Source organism: Miniopterus natalensis, chromosome 2, assembly GCF_054644295.1.
Source record: "Miniopterus natalensis isolate mMinNat1 chromosome 2, mMinNat1.hap1, whole genome shotgun sequence".
In the NCBI taxonomy this organism is placed as follows: domain Eukaryota; kingdom Metazoa; phylum Chordata; class Mammalia; order Chiroptera; family Miniopteridae; genus Miniopterus; species Miniopterus natalensis.
In genome coordinates, this window is record NC_142082.1 from 169930748 (window position 1) to 169955187 (window position 24440).

General features: G+C 37.5%; 1 protein-coding gene across 1 annotated transcript in view; it reads left to right on the top strand.

Moving 5' to 3' along the window:
* Positions 1–24440, top strand: part of CFAP54 (cilia and flagella associated protein 54) — a 214072-nt gene that overhangs the window by 66388 nt on the left and 123244 nt on the right. The window contains exons 23-32 of the mRNA XM_016221795.2: positions 2244–2380; positions 4498–4645; positions 6081–6236; positions 7017–7139; positions 12168–12296; positions 14154–14268; positions 15331–15420; positions 16098–16224; positions 21207–21318; positions 21891–21988. Of these exons, the coding sequence (XP_016077281.2) occupies positions 2244–2380; positions 4498–4645; positions 6081–6236; positions 7017–7139; positions 12168–12296; positions 14154–14268; positions 15331–15420; positions 16098–16224; positions 21207–21318; positions 21891–21988 (1235 nt within the window). The remainder of the gene's footprint in view (positions 1–2243; positions 2381–4497; positions 4646–6080; positions 6237–7016; positions 7140–12167; positions 12297–14153; positions 14269–15330; positions 15421–16097; positions 16225–21206; positions 21319–21890; positions 21989–24440) is intronic.

Genomic DNA, 24440 nt, shown 5'->3' on the forward strand with positions numbered 1-24440 from the left:
GACTGATTGGCTTGCCTAATGCCCTCATTTTCCATCTGTGACCGCTGACTTGGTTTTAAACCTCACCCCTCTTTTCCTTCGGCCGCACAGTTCGGCAGACTGGTGGGGAGGTCTGTGGGCTCACCTCGCCTTTGGTGCCCCCAGGAAGTTTAAACCTCCCAGCTGGCGGGAACTGTCCTTATTCCCACCCCCCAGCCACTAATCAAGGGCCAACCTATTCCTTCTGTTTGGTCCAAGCCAGCCCGGACCTGCTCGTGCCTGCCAGGCTCTCCCTGTGAGTAATAACTTTTCTCTCAAATTTGCCAAGTGTGTCCAGGTCATCAGCCAAACTTCAGAACCAAACTTAGGGTGGGGTCCATCTTGCTTTGAAGCGGGGGCTGTAAAACACTTAGCTTAGGTCAGGCACTCACCCTGGGCCAGTCAACCGTGTTGTAGTACAGTGCCACCTCTGGGTGTCCTTTTCTGTAGGTAGAGGAAAATGGTTAGGAAAAGATGCATTCAACACATTATTTCATTCATTTAACACATTACTAATGAATGCTTACTCTGCGCCACGCATTGCTCCAGGCTAGTGCTTCAAAACCCCGGAGCGCGGCAGTGATCTGGAGCGCCAGCTACACAGGTTGCAGGTCCTCCCGCCTGAGTGATTCCCTAGTCTGGGGTGGGGCCTGAGAATTTTGCCTTTCGAACAAGTTCCTAGGAGATGCTGATGCTGATGGTCATGGACCATACTTTGAGAACTACTGTTCTAAGCAAAGTGAACAAAATTCCATGGTGAGAGATAGCTAATAAACAATGAACATAGTGAGATTTGAGTCTCGGCTCCACTGTTTCTACTGAATGTCAGCTTCTGTACAAATTATTCAACTTCTCAATGCCCCAGTGTCCTCATCTGAAAAACAGGGATGGTAAGAGAGCTTAATTAATAGAGCTGTAATGAAGAGTCAGTACAGTAATGCATGTAAAGTGCTTGGTTCGATACTTGACATCTTTAAATACTTCTACCTGGTTTTCAGGACCTTCTGAAACCAGGTCCCACTTTACCTGTCCAGTAGTGTTGCCTGCTTTCCTCCAAATCCTGGCTGCCTTTCCAGCTTCTCTGAACCTCACTGTTGTGATCTCCACTGCTGGATCTCACTCAGATCTGTCTAAACTGTGCCCATCTGAATCTTCTCTCTTCCTAGGGTTCAACTCGTCTTGCCTCCTCCTTGAAGTCTTTATTTCTTTCTAAACATCCACATTACTAAGTTATGGTTTGTAGTTTTTCTGTGATTTCATGTGTTTTATGTCTATAACATCATTACAGTTTCATGGACTATGAGAGAATTTTTAAGCTTTGAAGAATCCATGTTTGTGGTGCTTAGCACATGGTAGAAACTTCATACAAGTTTATTTATTGGTTGGTTGATTTTGAATGCTGATCTGGCAGATTTAAAAAGTCCTGTCTCTAAATTATTCCCATGAGTAGAGTATAACCTAGCATTTACATACTAATTCATTGAATTTATTTATACTTTATATTTTAGCTGTTTCCATTAAGGATTTAATCAGGATGTAACTTGTGGTGAGATTTCATATTGGTATACATATTAAAATGGAATGATTTTCAGAAATATCTTTAAAGAAATGTATTCTACAAAAGAAATATGTAGGTTGATGATTTTTTTCTTCCTAAACTTTAGGTTTTACCAGTAAAATCAGTTACTTTGCCAAAGTTGAATGCGTTCAACTTAAAATCTATCACGGCTTCTTGGAAGCGTCTCTGTTTTATTCTTCGCTCTGTTCAACTGTGAACCTTTGTTGCACAAAAGCCCCGAAAGTGTCAGTCAGAACAGAAGAGAATGAAGTATATCTCATATTTTGGGTTTGGGAAATCTGATTGTTTCTCTTGGAACAGATTGTTCATTATAACAGTGTCTATAATAAATGGAGTGTGCTGCTGAGATAGATGGAAATGAAATTAATTTGGCTCAGATGTGATCTTTGTTTTGCTTATGAGAATTTGGAACATCCTTACAGAGTTTCAAATTTCCATGCAATTTAGAAAGAAAAGAGATTTCAAAATGTGTCTGTCTCCCTTGCCGGTGGCCGTCATTACCTTCCTGAGCCCCATAGAACAGAGCAGCAAATGTAAATAACTGTATATGAAATTAGTGTGTGATAGAACCTTATAGGAATTCTTGTTTAAAATGTATGTTTCACAAATAAAAATATTGCATAAGATAATGTGCTTTCTATTGTAGGTTGCCTATCAGACTGGTAACTATGAGTTGGCTAAGAAAGTTTTCTCACCAGTCTGGGATTACTTTGTCACTTCTCCGCCTCACAATGAACAATCTGTTATTTCTTTAAGCAATATAATAACTATTACACAGAGAAGGTAATTAGAAATATTCATTTAAAATGTTAATTTGCTTTTTGAAATTAAATGTTGGATGTGAAGCCTAGAATTAGTTTATTTTCAATTTCATGTTAAGATAGTCCATATAAAACTGTTTCCAATCAGTTTTTAATAAGCATGTACATTTCAAGGTCTCTAGTCCTTGTTAGAAACTTCTTTGCTAGAATCAGAAAAAAACCTGCAGGCATATGGATGCATTCTGAATATAAGTTAGTGGAAATTATATTAAAAAAATACCAAACACTGCCCCGCCGGTGTGGCTCAGCGGTTGAGCATCGATGTATGATCCTGGAGATCCTGGTTCGATTCCTGGTCAGGACACATGCCTGGGTTGCAGGCTCGATCCGCAGTAGGGGACCTGCAGGAGGCAGCTGATCAGTGACTCTCTCATCACTGATGTTTCTATTTCTCCCTCTCCCTGTCCCTCTCCCTCCTCTCTCTGAAATCAATAAAGGCAAAAAAAACCAAAAAAAAACAGAGAGAGAGAGAGAGAGAGAGAGAACAGCCTGCCTGCCTGTGTTCAGTATCTGTGGTATACATTAAGAAAAAAACACACAAAAAAAACAAAACAAACACTAACCAAGGTAATGTCAATTATACTGTAAAACACAAATATCATTGAGAATTTTTATATCAGAGGAAGGTAAGGTTGAGGTTAAGGTTAGGGTCTGATGGATGAGTAGACTATTGAGGTAAAAGGCTTTCCTTTGCTTAAAGAGGCTCCCAGGATTAGACCATCAGCAACTGCAAATAGGCCAGTAGAAGCCATATATAAAACTACAGGCCATCCTTTGCTTTACAGCCATTTTTTTCTTAAAAGAACAAAGTTTAAGAGAAGCTTAAGAAATGAGCATTGGTGTGATTTCAGGCTGTATTAACAAGTTCAAAAACAACAGTCTCCTTCACCTGCTTGTTAATGCCTGAAATTTCTTTTGTAAGACGACAAAACCCTTTACTCCTCCATCAAAGATAATGAGCTTCAAGTGCAAATTCTGGTTGAGTAAAGGCATTGGTAATGCTTATTTACATTTAGGCATAGTTAACTTAAAAATGTAGACTTAGCGTTTACTATGTAGTAGGTGCTATGGGAGTAGGTGCTATGGGAGAGGCATGTTGGAGGAGAGACAGGATTTTGAATATCTTATGTGACTTGTGAGGATAAGAGAGAAGGAGTGAAAGCTGACTGGGATTTCCAGGGTTACCTGACTGGGAAGCCATTCACTAAGGGAACAGGAGAGATGGAACAAGTTTTTAAATGAATATAATGAATTGGATTGAAAACATTTTGAGTTTAGTTTTCCAGCAGGACACCTTTGTAGATATGAGATATCCAGTAGGTAGTCGGGTATTTAGTGCTGACATCTCAGGAGAAGGGGTCAAGGCCAGTCCCTCCCCTCCCCTCCCCTCCCCTCCCCTCCCCTCCCCTCCCCTCCCCTCCCCTCCCCTCCCCTCCCCTCCCCTCCCCTCCCCTCCCCTCCCCTCCCCGCCCCGCCCCGCCCCGCCTCACTTTTTCTGTCTCTGTGTCTCTTTCTCTCTCTCTCCATGGCTGATTCTGCTATAAGTGACCCTCATTTTTGGAAAGTTCACTGATCAGTGGGCCTGCTTTCCAAACTTCCGAATATCTGTAGTGATTTCATTATATGGATAAAAAAGAACTTTATATGTTAGAACCAGAAAGCTTGGACAATAGTTGTTTTTATATATCTATGACATAATGTGTCAGCAGCTTAATTTTCTTAGTTGTGAACTTGTTAATGGATAGTCTTTGTTTTTAACTTATTTATTTATTTATTTTAAATATATCTTTCTTGATTTCAGAGAGAGGAAAGGAGAGGGAGAGAGGGAGAGTCATTGATTGGCTGCAGCCCACAACCCGGGCATGTGCCCTGACTGGGAATCGAACCCAGATTACCTGGATCCTAGGTCGATGCTCAACCGCTGAGCCACGCCCGCCCAGGCTGTTTTTAACTTAAACACTGTACTAGAGTAGCTGTTCCACAGATTTTCCTGCTGTCTTGGGATCATTGTAAAAGGCAAGTTCATGTGCTAAGTCACTTTATATTTAAACATGTAACATCATTTACTTCCTTTTGCAGATTACATTCAGATATTTTGGCAGAGACTTCTTCAATCCTCTTATACCTTTTTCTCAGAAATATTTTTGTAACAAGTGACATTAAAATTAAAGAAGAAAATCTTTTCTGTGATAATATCAAAGGCAATGAGATTTTTCCTTCTCAACAAGTAAGTGAATTAAAATGACTTAAAATGTGCCAATTTCCCTTTATTTGTTTCTCAGTGTTTCAACTTCATGTGTTTTTGTTTGTTTGTTTGTTTTTTGGAAAGTAAATCCTGGCTTGGGAATGAACTGAGGGACCATTATATGTTTGTGCTGGTTTATTTGATATTAATGTATGATTCACAGCCCTGTGTTCTTTTTTTTTTTTTTTTTTTTCCAATTTAAATGGGATCATGATATATTTGTTCTGCACCCGACTTTGTAACATTTTTATGATATATCTTGGACATATTTTCATGCTGGAATTACCAAATTCTTTTTAATTATAATATTATATTCCTGTACAGAGCCAGAAATTTAACCTATCTCCTATTGATAGAGTCTCAGTTTGCTCATAAACATTGTTTTATGTACATCTACATGTGCTCTTGCTTTCAATAACAATCCTACATTTTTTTTTTTCCTTTTAGATTGAGGTTACCTTTCTCACCTTAGATATATGGCAGAGGCTTTTGCAAGTTTTTTTGTTAGTTTTTTTGAAGTTATTGTTTCCTACCCATCCATTTATTCATTAGTTAACCAATCAATTGTTATATGAGCTTGTATTAGTTTCTGTGAATACGAAAGTGAAGAAAACATGGAAACATGACTCTGGCCAAGACAAGCCCACAGTCATGTACAGCCCAAGCCCTCACGACCGTCAGTCTGTTCTGCTACACTGCATTCAGTTTCTTCTTTCAGCATTCAGTCTGAGAAGAAAGACAATTTTTAAGTACTTCAGTGATCTCCAGAGTAATACTTTGCTGAATGGAAATTTCTGGTTGCTACTCATACAGTTTTCTTTGTACATGATCTTGTATGTATTTACACAGAAAAATAATGAAATCTTCCTCAGGAAAGGGAAAGGAGCAGTAAGATAAGATTCTTATTCTTTTAAGTGTCATTTAATCACAGAAGCCTACCTTTACATTTTACTATCATTTTTATGTAAGTAGGAGAATTATAACAGGAGATTAGTTTGCTCTACTGAAAATTTGCTGTTTTCTCACAAACCCAGAAGGCAAATGGGACTCTGTTAATCAAGTGGGGGCAATATATGCAGACATTATATTCTGATTACTATTTCTTATAATCTATGTTTTTGCAACAAGTCTCTTTTTTCTAGTTTAAAATATAGCCAAGATTTTATCTTACCAGTTAAAAAAGATTGGTTCTTTTTATCTTACTAGTGGTATTTGTATTGTTTTACAAAAAATTCTGAAATTTAATTATAAAATTGTGTTATCCATGTATAGCTTTACTTGGGAGTTGTTGTTCCTGAATTTAGATTTTTCTTTATAGCAACATTCATGTTGTTAAGTCTACCCTGTGTTTTCCTTAGAGACGCATTAATTAAGCACCCGATGTTTAATTTTCATAACAATACCTGTTTCTTTACAGATTGCTAGACTAATTGAATGTGAGAGAGTATTAGTGGCATTGGAACTTAGCAACTACCTAAACGACTCCAGTTATGCCCTTCAAGCTGTGACTCAGTGTTATGGCCTCCTTGCTCCTATAATCTACCACAATATTGTTTTGGTCCCTGTCGTACAGGTAAGGGTATTCCTTCCCCTTTTGCCCCCCAGATAAGGGTATTTTTACAAAGGCAACTCCACAGTGCATTTTGGAAAAGAAAAAAACAATGTATCTCTTATAAAGTACAAATAACAAGTATGAGTTAATTGAAAAACATTTTAATAATTTAAATGATATGTCTGGGAAGACATAAATAAGGACTTAAGATGTGTTTCTCTGAAAACATTCAGCCCCATTGCCGTTGCCGTCTATATTTAAATATCGGCAGTCTGCTTCTCCAGGTTTTAAAATTAATTTTTATGTTCTTGTAATGTTAGAAGCAGCAATATTTATTCAAAGTATATTGTTAAAGCTATCATCTTGGTTTTAATTTTGAAGGGCACTGTCACTTCAGGTGCCTGGTGTCAGTGTCCAGCTGACATGGCACACCCTTCTTCATGCCGCTTTGCAGGTCCCCCTAAGCCTGGACGTGCTCTTGGTGTTTCTTACATGCATGTAACATTCTGTCTGTATCTTTTATGGCGCTTGACCAAAGTATGCTTTGTTTTATAGCTGTTCGTGTACTTATTTTATTCTCTCCACAGGTTTTCAAGTTACTTTAGATGAGGGACTCATCTGAAAATTGAACGTATCAATTTTATTTCAGACTACATTCCCCTATACGTGATAAGCAACTTACCAATAGTTATTGATAACAATAAAACTTGACAGCTTAAAACGTGCATGATTTGAATAGAGCGTTTTATAATGTGTAAGGATAATATCTTTCAACAAAACCATTGCATTTCTCTGTTTCAGATCTTGATAAAGTGTATGGTGGTTTTGCAGGGACTGCCAAATGTCACCCACTCAAAGAAACATATGGCGAGTTTTCAAAGTGTGCAGCACATGATAGCGTGTTGTATCTTCTACATAACAAAGGTACTCATCTTGTTCTTTGTCTTGTGTCATACAATTTAGGAGCAGTAACGATTTAGAAAGTCAGGCTACTTTTACAGGAATTACTTTAAAAAATAGCACCCAGAATGCATTTTAGATCTCAAGTAGCGTAGGTGTGCCAGTTGGTAAGACATGGAGGGCATATCTTGGTGGGAGACGAGAGGGTGGAAAGAAGGCTTTTATGGGGCCGCATTCGTTTTGGAAACCAGAAAGAACCAAGAGGCCAGAGGCAGAGAGCTAGGTTTATTTGTCCTCATTGCTCAGCTTGAAGACCAGCATCGTGTTGACTGAATCCACTGAGTCTCCTCAAATAAGGGTGGTATCCAATCTGCCTGTTTTATGTGGTCCTCACAAGACCTTTCTGATTTGGTCAGGGATCTGGAGGATACTGCGCAGGTGGGCTTATTTGTCCATCACTTTGGTTGGGACTAAAGTTCGCTTCTTTGGAAGTTTGGCAACAGAGAGGCCTCTAACCTCTACCTTAGCAAACAGGTCATGATTTGCTGGCTGGGCATGGCCTGACCTCAGGAGCAGAAAAATTGAGTTCCTTCCATCACTCACTGGTTCACCACTATTGGAGAGACCCCTGTGACCTGGTCTGTGTAGATGCTGAGGGAACATAAACCATTAGGAAGAGAAAAATAAGAACTCACTTATGGAGACTCAGAACCCAAGGGGGGAAGAGCAGACAGACACTAACATAATTGTTATTTACTCTCACCATGTTGGAAAAGACCAGAGATGATTTTAAAAAGGAGAGAGACAGAAAATTTGATGATGCCATTAGATGGTCAGAACACAAAACAAAAAAATCTGTAACTGAATGAACAAATTTGATTTTTGATTAAAAAACTAAGTAGATGAAGATTATGGTTATGGTATTTCTTGAGTCAAATCTGGAAGCTCCAGAAATACCTGACATTGTAGAACAGAACTGTCTAGAGATGAATTCAGAAGATAGATCCAGAAGTTGTAACGTGAAATGAAAGCAGGTTTGGAGGTAGAAAAGAAACAAATGGAGAATAGGCTCCTGAATCCCAGGCAGGATAAACGTATGAACATGTGTATAGACATATGCTGGTGAAATGCCTGAAGTCCAAGGATAAAGACAATTCTCAAGTTTTGAGACTCAAAGAATAGGTTATTTGCAATGGAAAGAGAATTATTTAGCTTCAAACTTTTTTTTTTTAAAAAAATCAGCAACACTAGACGTTAAGAGTGGAGCAACATTTGTAGAATCCTGAGCGTCCAAGAATTAATAACCATGAAAGATATCATTCATCTGTCAGGGCAAAATAAACATTTTCAGAAGTGCAGGCATTTAAAAAGTATTCTGCCTCAGTACTTATCTGAGGAAAACACTTGAGGAAATGCTCTATCAAATGACAGTTGGTTCAGAACAGAAATCCCGAGATAGGGAAGGACAAAAAGGAGAGGAATAACAGGAGGCATGAGTCTTACAATATATGTATTATTAAAATTTACTAGATAAAGATGATGTGACTAGGACTTTGTAATATAAATGCTAAGTAGGGATTCTTGAAATAGAAGAATCATCCTTGAAAGGAAAACTTATTAGTAACCTAGAATAAAACTTCTATCCTGTTTGGGGTTGAGGGAGGGGTGAGCAGAACCTTGGTGCATAGGTGGTGTGTTTTAAAAAAATTAAAAAAATATATATGTATATAGTATATACAGATAGTATAAAATTATTTTCTTTTGATAGAATAAATATATTTAAAGATGACTCAGAGGAATATGTAGCCATGAATAGAACTTTAAAACACAATAGGTCTTCTAAATTGATAAGAATGAGAAGTGAACAGAGAAATGACAGGGAAGAAAAATGGTTAATTCAGCAAAAGTAAGAAGAAGGAAAAAGAGATAGGATATAAGATGGAAGGAATGAAATCAAGTTATTAAGTGCTTCACTAAGTGCGAATGAACTTAAAAGACAGAGACTGGCAGATGTGCTAAAAAGTCAGATTTAAATGTATTTTATTTCTAGAAACACTCATAAACCAGAGTGACAAACACTGGTTGAAAAATAAATGATTAGACAAAAGTACTGGGAAGATGCAAACAAAAATAAAGGAAGAGTGGCAGTGTTCAGACCCTTCATCAATGAGTGTTTCCGGGAGAGGGGTTACACTTTCTAGGACACTGGCCAGCCACTCTCTTTAGATTTAAACACCTAACAGCGGCTTCACAGTGTTACCTTCAGAACAGAGAAACTCTATTCCAAGGCAGCTTGTTGCTTGCAAATTGTCCATTAGCAACTTCTGCTAAAAACCAACCAACCATAAACCCAGTTCTGCTTATCCAGGTTTTCCAGAGCATGTGTCTGTTAATAGGAAGGAACCAGGAGAGGGACAGGATGAGGCTATAGGAGAGGACCGGTGACCAAGATCCCTGTGAAGGCAGGAGGCAATGGGATCTGCTGACATGCAGGATGGGTTAGTCTGGACGGAGAGTCACCTCTCCCCTTTAATAGGTAGAAAAAATGGTTGTGGTTAGAAGTGAGTGTAGAGGTAGATTTGTGGGCTGGAGGTAAGCTAGTTCCCCTACATTTCCTCTGTGGAAACCAAGCAAGGCCATTTGCTATGAGTGTGGAGGTGAAGAATTAGGGAGAGTTTCAGAGGTTTGAGGAGAGTGGGAGGGTTTGCAACAGCCCCTGTGGAAAACGGGAGAGTGCTGACCTAGACTAAAGAGTTTCCAGCCAGCATTGGGGCCCTGTGGAGGCCGACCTCCTGGAATCACAGGCCTCCTCCTTTGGCCTCGTGTGGTTTTTCTTCCATAACACGAAGCAGCTTGGGGCTGGTTCTGCTTGTCCTGATTTCTCCATCCATGACTCCACTTCCTTTCCACCCACTTGAGGAAGGATATTGAGATCCAAGTGATATTATTGTACAAATGACCTTGAATGTTCTGGACATTTAAAAAAAATTTGATTTTAGACAGAAGAAGGGAGAGAGAAACACTGATTTGTTGTTCCACTGCTTCTTTTATGAGCCCCAACCTGAGATGGGACAGCAGCCTTGGTGTATCGGGATGGTTCTCTAACCATCTGAGCTACCCGGCCAGGGCTGGATTTTTTTTTAAAAAGTAAAGTATATATTAATTTAGGATTTTGCTATATATTAATAGCGGGATTTTGCTGTTAGAGCTGGTCTATCCCAAATCGATATACTGAGAATTGTCATTCCAGACATGACTAGTAGTTCCAGAACCTTGGACTAGTCCCGAATCCCAGATTTCAGGTGTTCATTTCATGTAAACACATTTGTCTATGGATTTTCTCTTCTAAAGCCCAGTTAGTCAAGTGGTAGTTTCTTTTCTCTGTTTGAAAAATCGGTAATCTTTTCAGACAGATCAGTCTTCTACAAGCAGCAGTAGCTTTTCTACAAGCAGCTAGTTTTTCTGCAAGTTGCCAGAATTCCAAATGAAGTGCCACTTCTGAGACACAGCATCTTCAGCATTTCATTATTTTGCCATTGCCAAGAAATTATTATGCTAAACATCTGGCAGAGTCTTTTTATTTCTGCTCGTTGGGTATGTTGAGTAGAATTGGTTCTCTCTTCTGATTTGAGTTCATCAGAGTGTTTTCTCCTGACTATTATAACAAGGGGAAAAGATTACCCAGCGCTTTGTAGGCCTAGGACCTAAGTATGTCAGGAAGCAAAGTTGAGTGGGGAACAAACATGAGCTCACTTTTGTTTTCTAATAACAGACCTAACTCCCTCTCATATGGACTTTATGATGAGGTTGGGCTGTTCTGACTGGCTTTCAGGGCCCTGAATGGCTGAGCCCTTCTGCCTTTTCAAACTCTGTTTCACCCTTTTCCCCCCCGCCCGTTGTTCCCCAGTCAGCGTTTCTTTACCCTTGTCGCGCTGGGCCCCCAGAAATCTTCCCAGTCCTTAGCTCCTTGCGGTGCGTCGGTCTTCCCAGGTGTAGGCCGCTATTCACTTTCTTTTTCACACACTCATTATGTCCTTTCCCTGCGTGGGAAGTAACCATTGTTACTTATTGTAAATACTGACTTGTTCAACTTAACAGAACGCATGTCCGTATAACAAATTCATACAAACTCGTCGGTTCCCGTAGAGAATTGCCCTGCGGGGTTCACAGCAAATGTGCTCCCTCCAGGTGACCCTCCCTCCAGCGGGCTCTGTGCGGATCAGATTGCTGGCCAGGAAGCTCCCTGGGAGTAGATGCCGGAGCCCAGGTTTAACGAGCAGGTTACGTTAATAACCTTACATTACATTAATAAGGTGGGGATGCCGTTCTGGGAGACGGCTCAGCTGTAGGAAAGCATGACGTCCTGAAACCACTGTCAGAATTTATACTTGGCTCAATATTTTGTAAACTTGAAGTACAAGAAGAGTAGTGAAATATTACGCTAGAGAGGTGGGTAAGGGCCAGGCTGGAGAAGGCAAAGACCAACAATTAATGATGGACTAAGCACGAGGGTGGCAGAGTGGGCTGCCCCCTTCCTAGGATTAGTGTCTGCTTCCCCTGCGGCTCATGGGGGATCTCCCAAAACAGCTTAACTTTGCTCAGTCCACTACTAGAATGTCTTGTAAATCATTTACTGAAATAAACGCCTCTGCCCTCCAGCACCAGCAGGTCACTCATTGTGCCATTTCCCATAGAAAGCAACTCAAGACGAGGTGATTTTGCTTTCAGCTGGATCTTTCAAGTGGAAACATTTTCTGAACAGTTAACTGACTGTACCAAAATGTATCTATATGGTTATATGTCCCAGAGATAGGGGGTATGCATTATTGATGAGGTTGCTGTTATTAGTCCTATATTCAAGATAGTGGAGTCATGCAGTTTTAATGGTAGGGCAGTATGACCTGGAGGTTAGCTTCCTGTTTCCGTCACGGAAATGGGAATTCTTAGACCCAAAGCATCAGTGTGACTTTTGAGTTTACGAAAGATGATGCAGGACTCTTGAGAATTGACAAGAGTTTCCAATGGAGATAATTAGTAAATATTTTAAATTAGATTCTGCGTTCATGGAAGGAATATGACCTGGCAGTGATTATTATAAATTATGCAAAAAAGATGTTGGACATCACACCCGAGTGCAAATCTCTGTTTGGTACTACTGAGCAAGAAGAAACCCAAGAGCTGGTAACTGTTTTCGTTCCTCATCTCTAAGCTTATATTCTGTTGAGTCTTTTAAGAGGTTATGTATTAGTAGTAAACATGCTAAAAAATTCATCACTTTTTAATTTGTTATATTTACATTAAAAAAAGTTATATATAGTGAAGAGCTGTTTTTCCCCCCACTTTTTCTTGTATGATAAGAAAATGAAAGGAATTCATGCTAGAATACTGAAAAGTCCCCCATCACCAGCACTGATCATAAGTTGGGTGTTGATAGTGAGCTTCCTACACCCAATCAGACATTGGACTAAAAGCCCTGTAAAATCTCTTCCAAAGGGAAGATTTTTATTATCTGGGCACATTATTGAATGTAGTAAATATATGTCATAGCTCTTCACTATATTCAGCATAGATTTCCCAAACTCATTGTCACACCTAAATTGTCGTCTTTATGAGACTGCTAATGTTTGAGACAACTTTTTAATATCTGCCTCCCAAGGATGGGTCTTACTAGAGCCTGTTTTATTGCCTTTCTTAGAAACTATATAGTTAAATGATTTGTTGATCAAATTTGAACTGTATCTTAGTTTATCAGGTTTCTGGGGCGCACTAGGAATTACTTGAAGCCCCTTTTGTGACTGGGATGGAGGTAGACTATCGCCTCTGAGCCTGTTTCCGTTGGAGTAGCTCCATTTCTATCTCTATTACATGTTGAGTTTCCACGCAACCATTTATTTGGCACAGAAACCTTCAACTATCAGCACAGTTTTACCAGATGAATTCTTTAGCCATAAAACTTTTTTATTTGAAGGGAGTTGCTTTGTTTAGAGAGAGTTTTGATTAAGCTGGAGACAATTTGAGGGGTATTTTCACCAAGTGTTCACTCTCAGAGTCCATCAACCAGCCCCTTTCTATCACTAGGCTTTAACTCATGACACTGTCCCCGCACATCGTGGGAGGAGAGGCCCCGTGCCTCTTTCCTTGGAGCCACTAGTCCAGCAGAAGGTTGTGATGCTTTCTTCTGACCAAGCCTGTGGGGACTGACAAGCTAATTTGTAAGAGTCAGAAACCATTATGACCACTCAAGGTCATTTTAACCCTAAAGAGGCTTGGGAGGTTTTTGTTTCGCTTTTGTTTTTGCTTTGAGAACAGGAGACATTAACTGGTCAGTTCTAAATGATGGTGGGGAGCTTGGGCACAGACCCACCAATTTTTAATCTCCAAATTATTAATCTTGTTATGTTTCAGTGAGAGGCAAAGCTGCAAAGGCAATTAGCTTAGCTGTAAAGAAGCTCCTCGGGGAAAAAGAAAGGAAAAGAAACAAAAGAAAAAAGTGATACATTTCTGAGGGCATGATGGAAATTTTCTTTTGAGGGTTTTTTGAGACATACTCCAACTCCTTTCGGGATAGTGTCTGGGTATCCGGGGTGCTCATTAGGAGGGGCAGGAGTTACAGGGAGAAAGGGAGAAAGAAGAAAAATATTTAGGGCAGCCTCCATAAAACGTTGAGTACTGTGTCTGGAGTTTAGTTGGAGCACAATGGCTGTTGTTATCAATTATTTTTTATTGAATTTATTGCGGTGACATTGGTTGATTAAACCATACAGGTTTCAAGTGTGCAGGTCTGTAGCACATCATCTGCACACTGCGTGTGTGCTCACCACCCAGTCAGGTCTTTTTCCAGCCCCATTTATTCCCCTTGGTCCTCTCCTACCACCCTCACCCCCTTTTCCCTCTGGCACTTGTTAAGTCGAGTTGTTTAGCCATGTAGACCATAGTTTTATTTATAAGTGCGAAAACATAATTTTAAGAATGTTATTTGAAAATGACAATTGTTGAAACATGTTGAAGCACATTCTGAAATTTAACCAATGTTTCTAGGGTTGTTCTAAGAAGTCTTCCAAGACTAAGAGGCCACAGCAGATATTATCACCTGAAAAAATAAATGAACAGCTGCTCTTGTTGGAGACGCACCTTCTCAAACTGACAAAGCAATGTAGTCATTTTTATTTCTTTCCATATACTTCTGTTGAGCATTATATTTTTCAAAATAAGAAAATATTTTGTTGAAGGGATTAAGAGGAGATTAGCATTTGGTAAACCCTTTAAGGTTTACACAGTGCTTTTATATTAGGTCAATAATCCTAGTAATATTCTGTTACTAAGGGCTTGCTAACTGCTTTTTACAGATGTGACTCGTAAGGATTAAGTGATTTATTTAGGATTGCATAGCCAGCTTGGACTTGAGCCTAACTCTTTTGATTCTAAAGCAGGGTATCTCAACCTTGACACTATTGCCAGTTTGGGCCAGATGATTCTTTGTTGTGGGGGACTGTCCTGGGCATTGTGGATGTTGAGCAGCATCCTGGCCTCTATCCATAGATACATAGCATACCAGCCCCCATGCTGTGGCAACCAAATGGGAAGCAGATGTTGCCAAATGTGTTGGGGAGGGAGGGCGCAAAATTGAGAATCACTGCTGAAAATGTAACAGAAATAAAAAGGGATAGCACGAGGGTTGTTAATATGTGTGTGATTGGAACCACTCTCTACTTAAGTGAAAGATTAGTTTAATTTCAGATCATTGTGTGCTATAGTAATTTGTTAACACAATAGTTAGAATTTTGGAGTTTGCAATTTGGAAATCTGCTTAAATTGATTTCGTTTTTGGTGACAAGTATGATCACATTTTTAAAAAGCAGATACTTCAGATCTTCTAAATTAGAAGAACACAAGTACCTAAATTTCTTCTAAGTGGGGGGGCTCCACTTTTGTCCCATGGTCTTTTAGGAACTGACTATACTTGTACCTTGGAAACTCTTTACCTATTGGTAGCAGACTCCTTGGCTCTTAGGGGGAAAAATGAAAATAATGGAGATTATTGAATTTTTTAAAATCTCTAAAATACTATGTAATTGATACTTTTAATGTACATAACTTAGAAAGAGTACTTGGGTGTTTTCTTTCTTTTTATCTCCTCCAAAGGATTTTCCTATTTGGTTCTTGCTGTTAAAGAGAATGTACAACTTGTTATTATTATTATTATTTTAAACCTTAGATGTTGCAGCTGAACTCTCAGGAACAGAGGACCCTATATTCCTTTACCCTATAGTTTTAAATTGGTCAGTCAAAGGTGCTGTGAAAGAAGGTAGGTGACCTAAATGTATACATGCTGCTCACTCGACTTACTATTGAAAATGATTTATTCTGTGGGTTTTGTTGTTATTTACTCCTTAAAGGTCTGACTTGTTCCAGGCAGGAGACTTGTTGTTCTTTACCCATTCAGAATAATTCAGACTCTTGCTTGTCAAGTAATGCAAGAGACCTAAATAGAAACCTGATTAAAAATTTGGGAAGACAGAACCTTGACTGTGGCTTATTTGGGTAGTGAATGGTGGTGTTATGAAACAAAAAAAATGGGAATTGAATACTGTGTTAGTGATTTTTAAGTTCAGCTCTGAAGAAACCGCACCATTACTGCTTAACTCAGAGTGCAATATAATAAAAATTAGGATCACTAGTTATTCTGATATTATCAGCAATTTTTTCTCAACTAGTCATACATGAGAGGCAACTTTTATGAAACCTTTTTTAACACAGATATTGGGGAAATAAATGAAATATAGACTGTAAAGGATTTTATTTTAGAAAAACGTAGTTCTTACCACATTTACTCCTACATATTTTTTAAAAGTGAGAAATCTAAAAAGCAGGTTAATAAATTCGCCTGTTAGAACAAAATGAGTGTTAGTAACAGTAACCTTTCAGCATCAATTACTAAGTGTATCGGTCACTATATATGTATGAATGTCCTTGTTTTTACAGTTATGAAATTTAAGCAGAGACCTAGATTCCTGGAATTTTTTACGCAAGTTATGCTAAAATGTATGAATGATGAAAAGTTTTACCTTGTGGTGGAGATCACCAATCCTGTCTATGACTTCTTGAAAAGGTACTTGTAACATCTGTGTCATTGCTACTAACAACTTTAAAAAATGAGTAACAGTGTCACATAAAGATGTATAAAGCGGGTGAGAAAGAGTATAGGAAATGGTTAAAACAGCCACCTGGGAGCGAGGGAGGGTTTATGTTTGAATGGGTAAAAAAATAAATAAGCGAACATAAAAACACTCACGCAACCCAACTAAGGAATAAAATTATATTTGCAGCAGGAAATAAATTAGGCCCTCTTGCTTTTGAGTCAAGATGGATAATGACACCTCTGGGCCTTCAGCTCCTCACGTATCAGCTTCGGGTCCAGCCTCGGGCATTTGCCATGCTCTTCTAATCCCTCTCCATTAGCAAGCAGAGCCATTCCTTGGGGTTTTATTCGAGTATGTGAATGGGGAGTTCCTCACATAGAAGTAGTAAAACTTACAGCTATTCCCCTTGTTCGCCAAGCCTGAATGATTCTCTTTGCCCCCAAATAAAATTATAGTGTTCCATGCCAGTTATGAGAGATGAGAAATGAACCCAACTTTTGTTCCAACAGCTGGGTTTTACTTTCACCACTGTGCCTAGATCTGTCTCTTTTTAGTAATAGGAAGCATCAATAAAAATAGGGTCTATTTAAATGATGGCAGCAGAAGAGAAACATTATCATAAAAGCACACTTCCTAAAATAGGCACTTCTATTAGAACAAATGCTTGGAATAGATGTGCTTCATATTTTCGAAACATAAAAGAGGAAATTGCTTGTATTAGATGAAGCAAGCCATGGTAATAAGAGAATTGGTCAGAATTAAAAAGTTCCATTACATTAAAAAACACACACACCATAGCCAAAATTAGATGTTTAGAAGCTGTAAGTAATATTCTTGATACCCAAGAAAATTAGAGGACATTATCAGTGTGCAGTGAAATTTGGAGGGTGACCATGGAGGTGCAATCTAAGCAAAACAGATATTCTCGAAGAGGGAAATGGAGTAAGTGGCTTGAAGCATTGGCCAGTGGTATAAAAGACCTGAGGTTGAAAATTGAGCCATATAAGTGAGTTCAAACCGAAGGCAGTGGTTTCAGCTGTAAGGCTGAGCGGACGTTTTAGGGTGCACTTCTTCAAGTCAGGGAGTATAGAGGAGGGGCCGATGCAACCCCTTGATTTCTGCTTCGATAGTGGTGTCTGTCTCCTTTTGTGTACATATGCTTACCACAGTTTTACACAAAGGCATTTTCTCTTACTGCAGCAGACCTGTGCAGCTGTATTTTCTTCCAACTTTATGATTTTATGGTTCCTATTTAATGTTTTAATCCATGTGGAATTTTTTTGGTATGGGGATTTAGATTAAACTTTAGTGTTTTTCCCCCCTAAAAATTTTTATCAACTGTCTTGGTAATATTGAAAGAATGTTACTTTTTGTTAGTTGGTTTTAATGCCGCCTTTTCACAAAGTGGATGATCGTACCAATAATGCTTATACATCACAATAAGGATATTTCGTGAACTCCCATGTTCTACGTAACAAAAAGTCAGAGTGCATGGATATAACCGCTGAAAAGACAAGGCTAATTTAACAGAAACATAATAATGTAGAGTTTAACATGCTACTTTAAAAAAGAAATAAACAAGACATAGAAAGTATACATAATATAATTAATATTAATTTAATATATAGTCAATTGAGGCTAAACACCCTTTAAAGCACCCACTAAAAATTTAAAAAATAATATTTAAGCTGAAAAATAAAGCTCAGTAGATCACTCAGTCTAAAACTTGTAAAGGCCACATTCTCTTATAGTACAATAAAACTGAAATTTTATGACAAAATAAATTCCTGGCATATAAGATTATTGGATGAAAGAAGAAATCTAAGCAAAGGTATAGAGCCTTTAAAAAATAATGATAATGAGAGAGCCTAATATTAAATGTACTCAAAGCAGCAGTTAGAGACAGATTTTTAGCTTTAGAAGCTTTTATTACTAAACAGGAAAAATAAAAGTAAATGAACTTTTATTGAACTCATGAAATTAGAAAAATAAAATAAATCTAAGAAAGCAGAAAGAAGAAAGTAAAAGTTGATATCAATCAATTACAAGTTGGTTTTAGACTAGTTCAATTGAGAACTACTAGAGCTGGTTCTCTGAAGATATAAATAAATTAGGTAAATTTCTCAGTGGCATAATAAGAAAAAGCAAAATACAAGCAATCCAAGAGAAAATAATCATAAATTTGAAGCAGTTAAACAAACATTAGATAACAGCATATACAATAAAAAAATACATTTGAAAATCTAATTGAAAGTGGTGATTATCTGGAAAAATTTAAATTAGAATTGATTGTAGCTGTAAACTCAGGTTTTTTTAAGCTAGTTCTTTCATATTTTAAAGAAGCAAATAATTTTTATCTTACATAAAGCTGCTTCAGAACATGGGTATAAATTCTCCTACTAAATTTATCACAACAGTTTTATAAAAAGACAATAAAAAATAAAAAATTACGGATTGTTCTTACTTAGCAGTATATAGAAGCAAAAATCTAAAATAAGATACTAGCTTATTAATTCATCAGTGAAAATGTAAATTTTATTCTCTATGTAAGTATAGGAGTAGGAAATCTGTAAATATAATTATCACTGGTAGTCAAAAGAATCTTTAGTAGATGCTAAAAGTCATGTGAAATTCAGCAATCATTTCTGGCAAATTAGGATTAGAAGAATTTTTCTGTTAAAATTCAACAAGGAAGCTTATTATTCTTTCATCACTTAACATTGTTTTGAAAGTTATTTCCAGTGCATTGAAATAAGAAATAGAAATTATGATTAGAATTTATGATTATCACATAATAGGGTCTCAAAATGTTTGTCAAATTCTACAATAAAGTACTCTGAAGATGAAGATAAAATGATTGATATTTGCAAATAATAAAAATAATTTTTTAATCCTCACCCAAGGATTTTTTTTAATTGATTTTAGAGAGAGAGGAAGGGGGGGAGAGAGAGAGAGAAACATCAATGAGAGAGAGAAACATTGATTTGTTGTTTCCTGTTTGCTCCCCGACCAGGGATCAAACATGTAACCTAGGTATGTGCCCTGACTGGAATCAGTCCCACAACTTTTTGGTGTATGGGATGACGCTCCAACCAACTGAGTCACCTGGCTAGGGCACAAATAATTTTTTTTTTTAACTTAACAAACTTATTAACTGAAAACTATCAGAATTAATAATAGAATTCCACAGGATGGCTGGATGCAAAATTGCAAAATCAATAGCTTATATCAAATAAAAAGTACAATGGGAAAATTATCCCATTTCTGTGAAGTACAAGATTAAACTTATTAGGAGTTGTGAGAGGACTTAGGTTAATATAAAGGAAACCAAATATCCTTAATAAGAGATATGAAAAAGAATGACTTGAATAAATGGAGAGACATGTATATTGCTCAATGGGCAGGTGGAATATTGTAAAGATTTCTATTACCTTCAAATTAACTTATAGGTTTAATGCAATTCCAATCAGATTAGTTTATATGGAATGGGCTAGAATAATAAAAATATTTGAAAAATCAAAAGGAGTAAAAGGAGAAATGTGTACTATCAGCTAAAGTATAAAGTTTTATTTTGAAATAATAGGCAGGCAGCCATTGGGACTCAATGTTTCGAATCAGAAACTGAAATTAGAGAGCAGTAATGCTGACTACATAAAAATGTAAAAATACTATTTTTTAAAATAATACAACACAAACAAAAAGCAGTCAGGACTAGGAGGAAGCATGCTGTGAAGAGGCTGAGCTGTGGAGAGTTTAACTCATTCAGCAGATGCGAGTCCTGCTGAGCGTGGAGGAGCAGCTGAGAGGCCTGGGAGGGTGGCAGCCCATGAGTGTGTCCATGACCTCCCCGCTCGCCTCCCCACCTTCCCGTGGACTGCAGCAGCCAGGCCTGGCATCCCGTGGGTGGGGTAGGGAGGCAGGCGGGCAAGAAGAGACCGGGCCCATTGGAAACTGGCGGCAGCCAGTCTCAGGTTGCCCGCTGTGTGGAATGAGTCTCCAAATCCCTAGCTGTCACTGGTCAAACTCCTAGTGCAGGCAGACAAAGCATTTGCCAAAATGAATAAGGAACTAACTGGAAGATCCTTGGGATTTCCCAGCTGGGCTGGAGCTCTAGCCACACACAGGACCCAGGCTCCTCCTCCTCAGAATTGCAGCAAGAGGCCACCCACCAGTGGGACCAAGGTGAACTTAGAACAAACTCCTGGAACTAGCTAGCCAGAGTCACTCCGTCATTTCATTAGCCTTGTGTTGATGTGACCGTACATTTTATTCAGTTCAAGCTTTGGATCCTGTTTCTCATGTTATAGCAGGGTGTTGCTGTACTTACCAAAAGAAATATGAAATTTAGGAAATACACAGATTTCAAGGAAAATCAGTGATAAGTATCAGTGGAGGGTGGGATAGTGAGAGACTTCATAGTGTTTGGAGAGTGGGCCAGATTACCACAGGGGTCCATGACAGATGGAAAAAAACAAGGGTAAGAATCCCTACAGGTGACTGGGAGAAGGGAGAGAGTTTAGTACAGAGTTGTCTAAAATGCTGAGCTTTTATTGATATCCAGAAGGTGACAATGACTGGAAGCTTGCACATGATGGAACCAGAGGCTAAAATCTGTTGGAAGCAAAGTACTTGTCTAGGGTCACTCATGTAATTATCTTCTCAGTTTTATGGTGAAATGTTCATTGCTTTATTTTTGCTCCAATTCTATTTATTCTACATCACATCAGCTCTAATCAAGTTTTTGGTACAATTTACATTGTGCTCTTCTGAGAGGCCAACTATTCCTTGATGACCAGGAATATCAGAGTCTAATTTATGCATGGGACACAAAAAATTTTGGCAATTCTTCTTGCATAATTTTAGTGACAACATTCATTAAAGATTTATTACTTTGGGGTAGTTTTGCAAATTCTTGTAGATTCTTTTAACCAACTTTGTCTTTTTGTATTAGGAGAAATGATTCCCTACTTGGAATAAAAAGAATGAAATATAAGGACAATATTTTGGGTAAAAAGGGGGCTAAACCTGTGAAGTTCAAAGCTGCAGTACTAGAGATTGGGAGAGTAAGTTTCATGAATTTTGAATTTTGAGTGAATGAAATGAGATTCATGTGTCTACAGATGATTGGCTGCATTATAATTTATTATAACATGAAACAGAAGGAAATACAATTATAATTTTATAATTATACATTACAATTATTAAGTTTTCATATGGATATATTTTTAATTTTTTAAAAATTGATTTTAGAGAGAGGAAGAGGGAGAGAGAGACAGAGAGAGAGATGTGAGAGAGAAACATCTATAGGTTGCCTCCTGCACGCGCCCCCACTGGGGATCAAACCTGCAACCCAGGCATGTGCCCTGGCCAGAATTGAAGCTGCCACCTTCTGGTGTACAGGATGATGCTCCAGTCACCTGCCCCACCAACCAGGGCTCATATGGATATTTTTATAATCACTTTTTTTGTCTACAGGGATATTTTTGTTACTTTTTATAATAATTTTAATTGAGGGGTGTAAAGAAACCACTGTATTTTAATGTCAAGAGATAAACATTAGGGTATGAGTAAATTATAGTATTGTATTCTGAATTTAATTTTAGTTTGTAACATTTTTGTTTTCTTCTGTATTAAGATTACAGAAATACAAAAAAAAAGAAGTAAAAGACGTGGAACTCTAAGAGATTTTTTATCCAAAAATCCATTTGTTTCTGAAATGTCGGATCATGAAAGGTATCCATTTATTATTTAATTAATTCAATAAACAGTTGCTTGAAGGTTTCTGTGTGTTGGACATTATTTTGGGCTTAGAGATATACTGGTTAACTAGAGAGAGAAGATCACTGCAATCAAGAAGCTTATATACTAATAAATTAGCACAGTAAACTAGTAAACATACACATAAGTAAGGCAATTTAAAAATTTTTATAAATTTTATGAAATGAACAGGATGATATGCTACAGAGTAGTTGGCCTGCGGTGGAGGTGATGGCAGCAGCAGTTTAGTTAGAGTGGTCAGTAGACCAAATTGGTAAATTACTTTTTATTATCGATGGATCTAATGTTCTTGTTGATAAAACTTATGGCCTGGCTGGCATGGCTCAGTGGTTGGGTGTTGACCTATGAACCAGGAGGTCACTGTTTGATTCCCGGTCAGGACACATGCCTGGGTTGCAAGCATGATCCTCAGTAGGGGGTGTGCTGGAGGCAGCCGATCAATGACTCTCTCTCATCTTTAATGTTTCTCTCTCTCCCTTTCTCTCTCCCTCTCCCTTTCTCTCTCTGAAATTAAAAAAGAAGCATGTTAAAATGTTTAGCTTCTATTTTTATGAGTATGCATTTATGATTTTTATACATTCTATATATATTTTACCTTCATTATGTAAGGTCTTTATCTGTTTATTGATTTTGATTTGCAACTATAGATATTAATAGAGCTATTCTCACTTTCTTTTTGTTTGCATTTGCCTATCTTTTTTTTTTTTATTATTGCTTTACCTTTTAAATTTAAATTATGACATATTTTAGATGAGTATAGAAAATAATACAACAAATGAACATGTGCCCTAATATGCAGCTTACCATATAAAATATTTTAAACACAGCTGAAATTCCCATGTATCCCTCTTGGAATGCATTTCCATTCCCCTTTATCCCAATAATTTATCATGTTTGTGAGTGACTTTATACTTCAACTATTTATGTGTATATCCCTAACTAATATATTAGTTTTTACAGTTTGCTTTGCCAATTTGCTCTTTTCCCTTAATACTATGTGAGATTTTTTTTTCATGTCGATGATACATAAGTCTAGCTATTCATTTCACTTCTGTATAGTATTCAATTTCTGAATAAACTGTATCTAGTCTCCTGTAAATGGGCATTTACATTGTTTTTAAATGGAGATATGAACATCTTTGTGTTTGATAGCCATTACTGGATATTGCCAAGTTGCTCTTAAATTTTATCAGCGGTGTTTCAATTTTCCATTATTCAACATCTTTACCAACACTTGATAAAATTATCAAACTTTCAAACTTTTGTGAAACTATGAGTTGTGAAATGTTATCTCATTATTTTAATTTTTATTTCTTTGATTACTGCTGAGGTTAGGCATCTTTTCATATTTTTATTAGACCTTAGGGTTTTTCTAGTCTCTGGACTGCTTGTTTAGATCCTTGCACATTTAAAAACTTTCGGGTTTTTTCTCATTTATTTATTTATTTTTCTTTTTTCAGAATTTTATTTTATTTTATTTTTTAATTTTTTAATTTTTTTTATAATTTTTATTTTTGTTTAAAGTATTACAGATGTCCCTTTTTCTCCCCAATGTCCCTTTCCCTCCCCCCCGTTCCTTCCCCCTTCCCAGACCCTCTCCCCACCATTGTCCGTGTCCTTGGGTTGTGCATATATGCATATAAATTCTTTGGTTACTCTCTCCCCCTCCACCCCCTCTCCCCCTTCCCTCTGACATTTCGTCAGTCTCAACTATGCTTCCATGTCATTGAATCTATTCTGCTCGTCAGTTTATTTTTAGAAGTTTGGATACTAATGCTTTTCCCACTTTGTGGCTCATCTATAAACATCTTAAAGTTTATTCTAAAAATTAAAAGTTGTGCTTGTTAATGGAGTCAGTTGTAACAATATTTCCATTTATTGTTTTTGAAATTCTTCTCTAACCCAAGGTAGTAAAGGTATTTTCTTTGTGAATTTTAATTTTTGATTTTCACATTTAGGGATTTCATTCAACTATAACTTAATTTTGTGAATTTTGGTTTCATCATAGGTACCCAGTTGGCTAGCCCCATTTATTGAGTAGTCTATTCTGTGATCACTATCACTTCTGTCATTTAGCGAGTTTTCATGTATCTAGTTTTAGGATCTTTTTAATGTCCCATTACATTAGTGTATTTGTCTGTTCCTGAGTCAGTATCATACCATCATACTTACTCTAGCTTTAAATTAAGTCTTGTCTGAGAGAATAAGTTTCTTCAGCATGTTCTTTTCCTTCAGTTGCCTCAAGTCTTGGATATTCTTTCACACAATAGTTTGGAATAGCTTATCGAAAAACACAAAAACTTGTGATTTTGGTAGAGATAAAATTGAATATATAGGTTGGTTTGGGAATATATATTTTTTACAATATTGAGTCTTTCTATTAGAAGACAGACCACTTAGGTCTTAT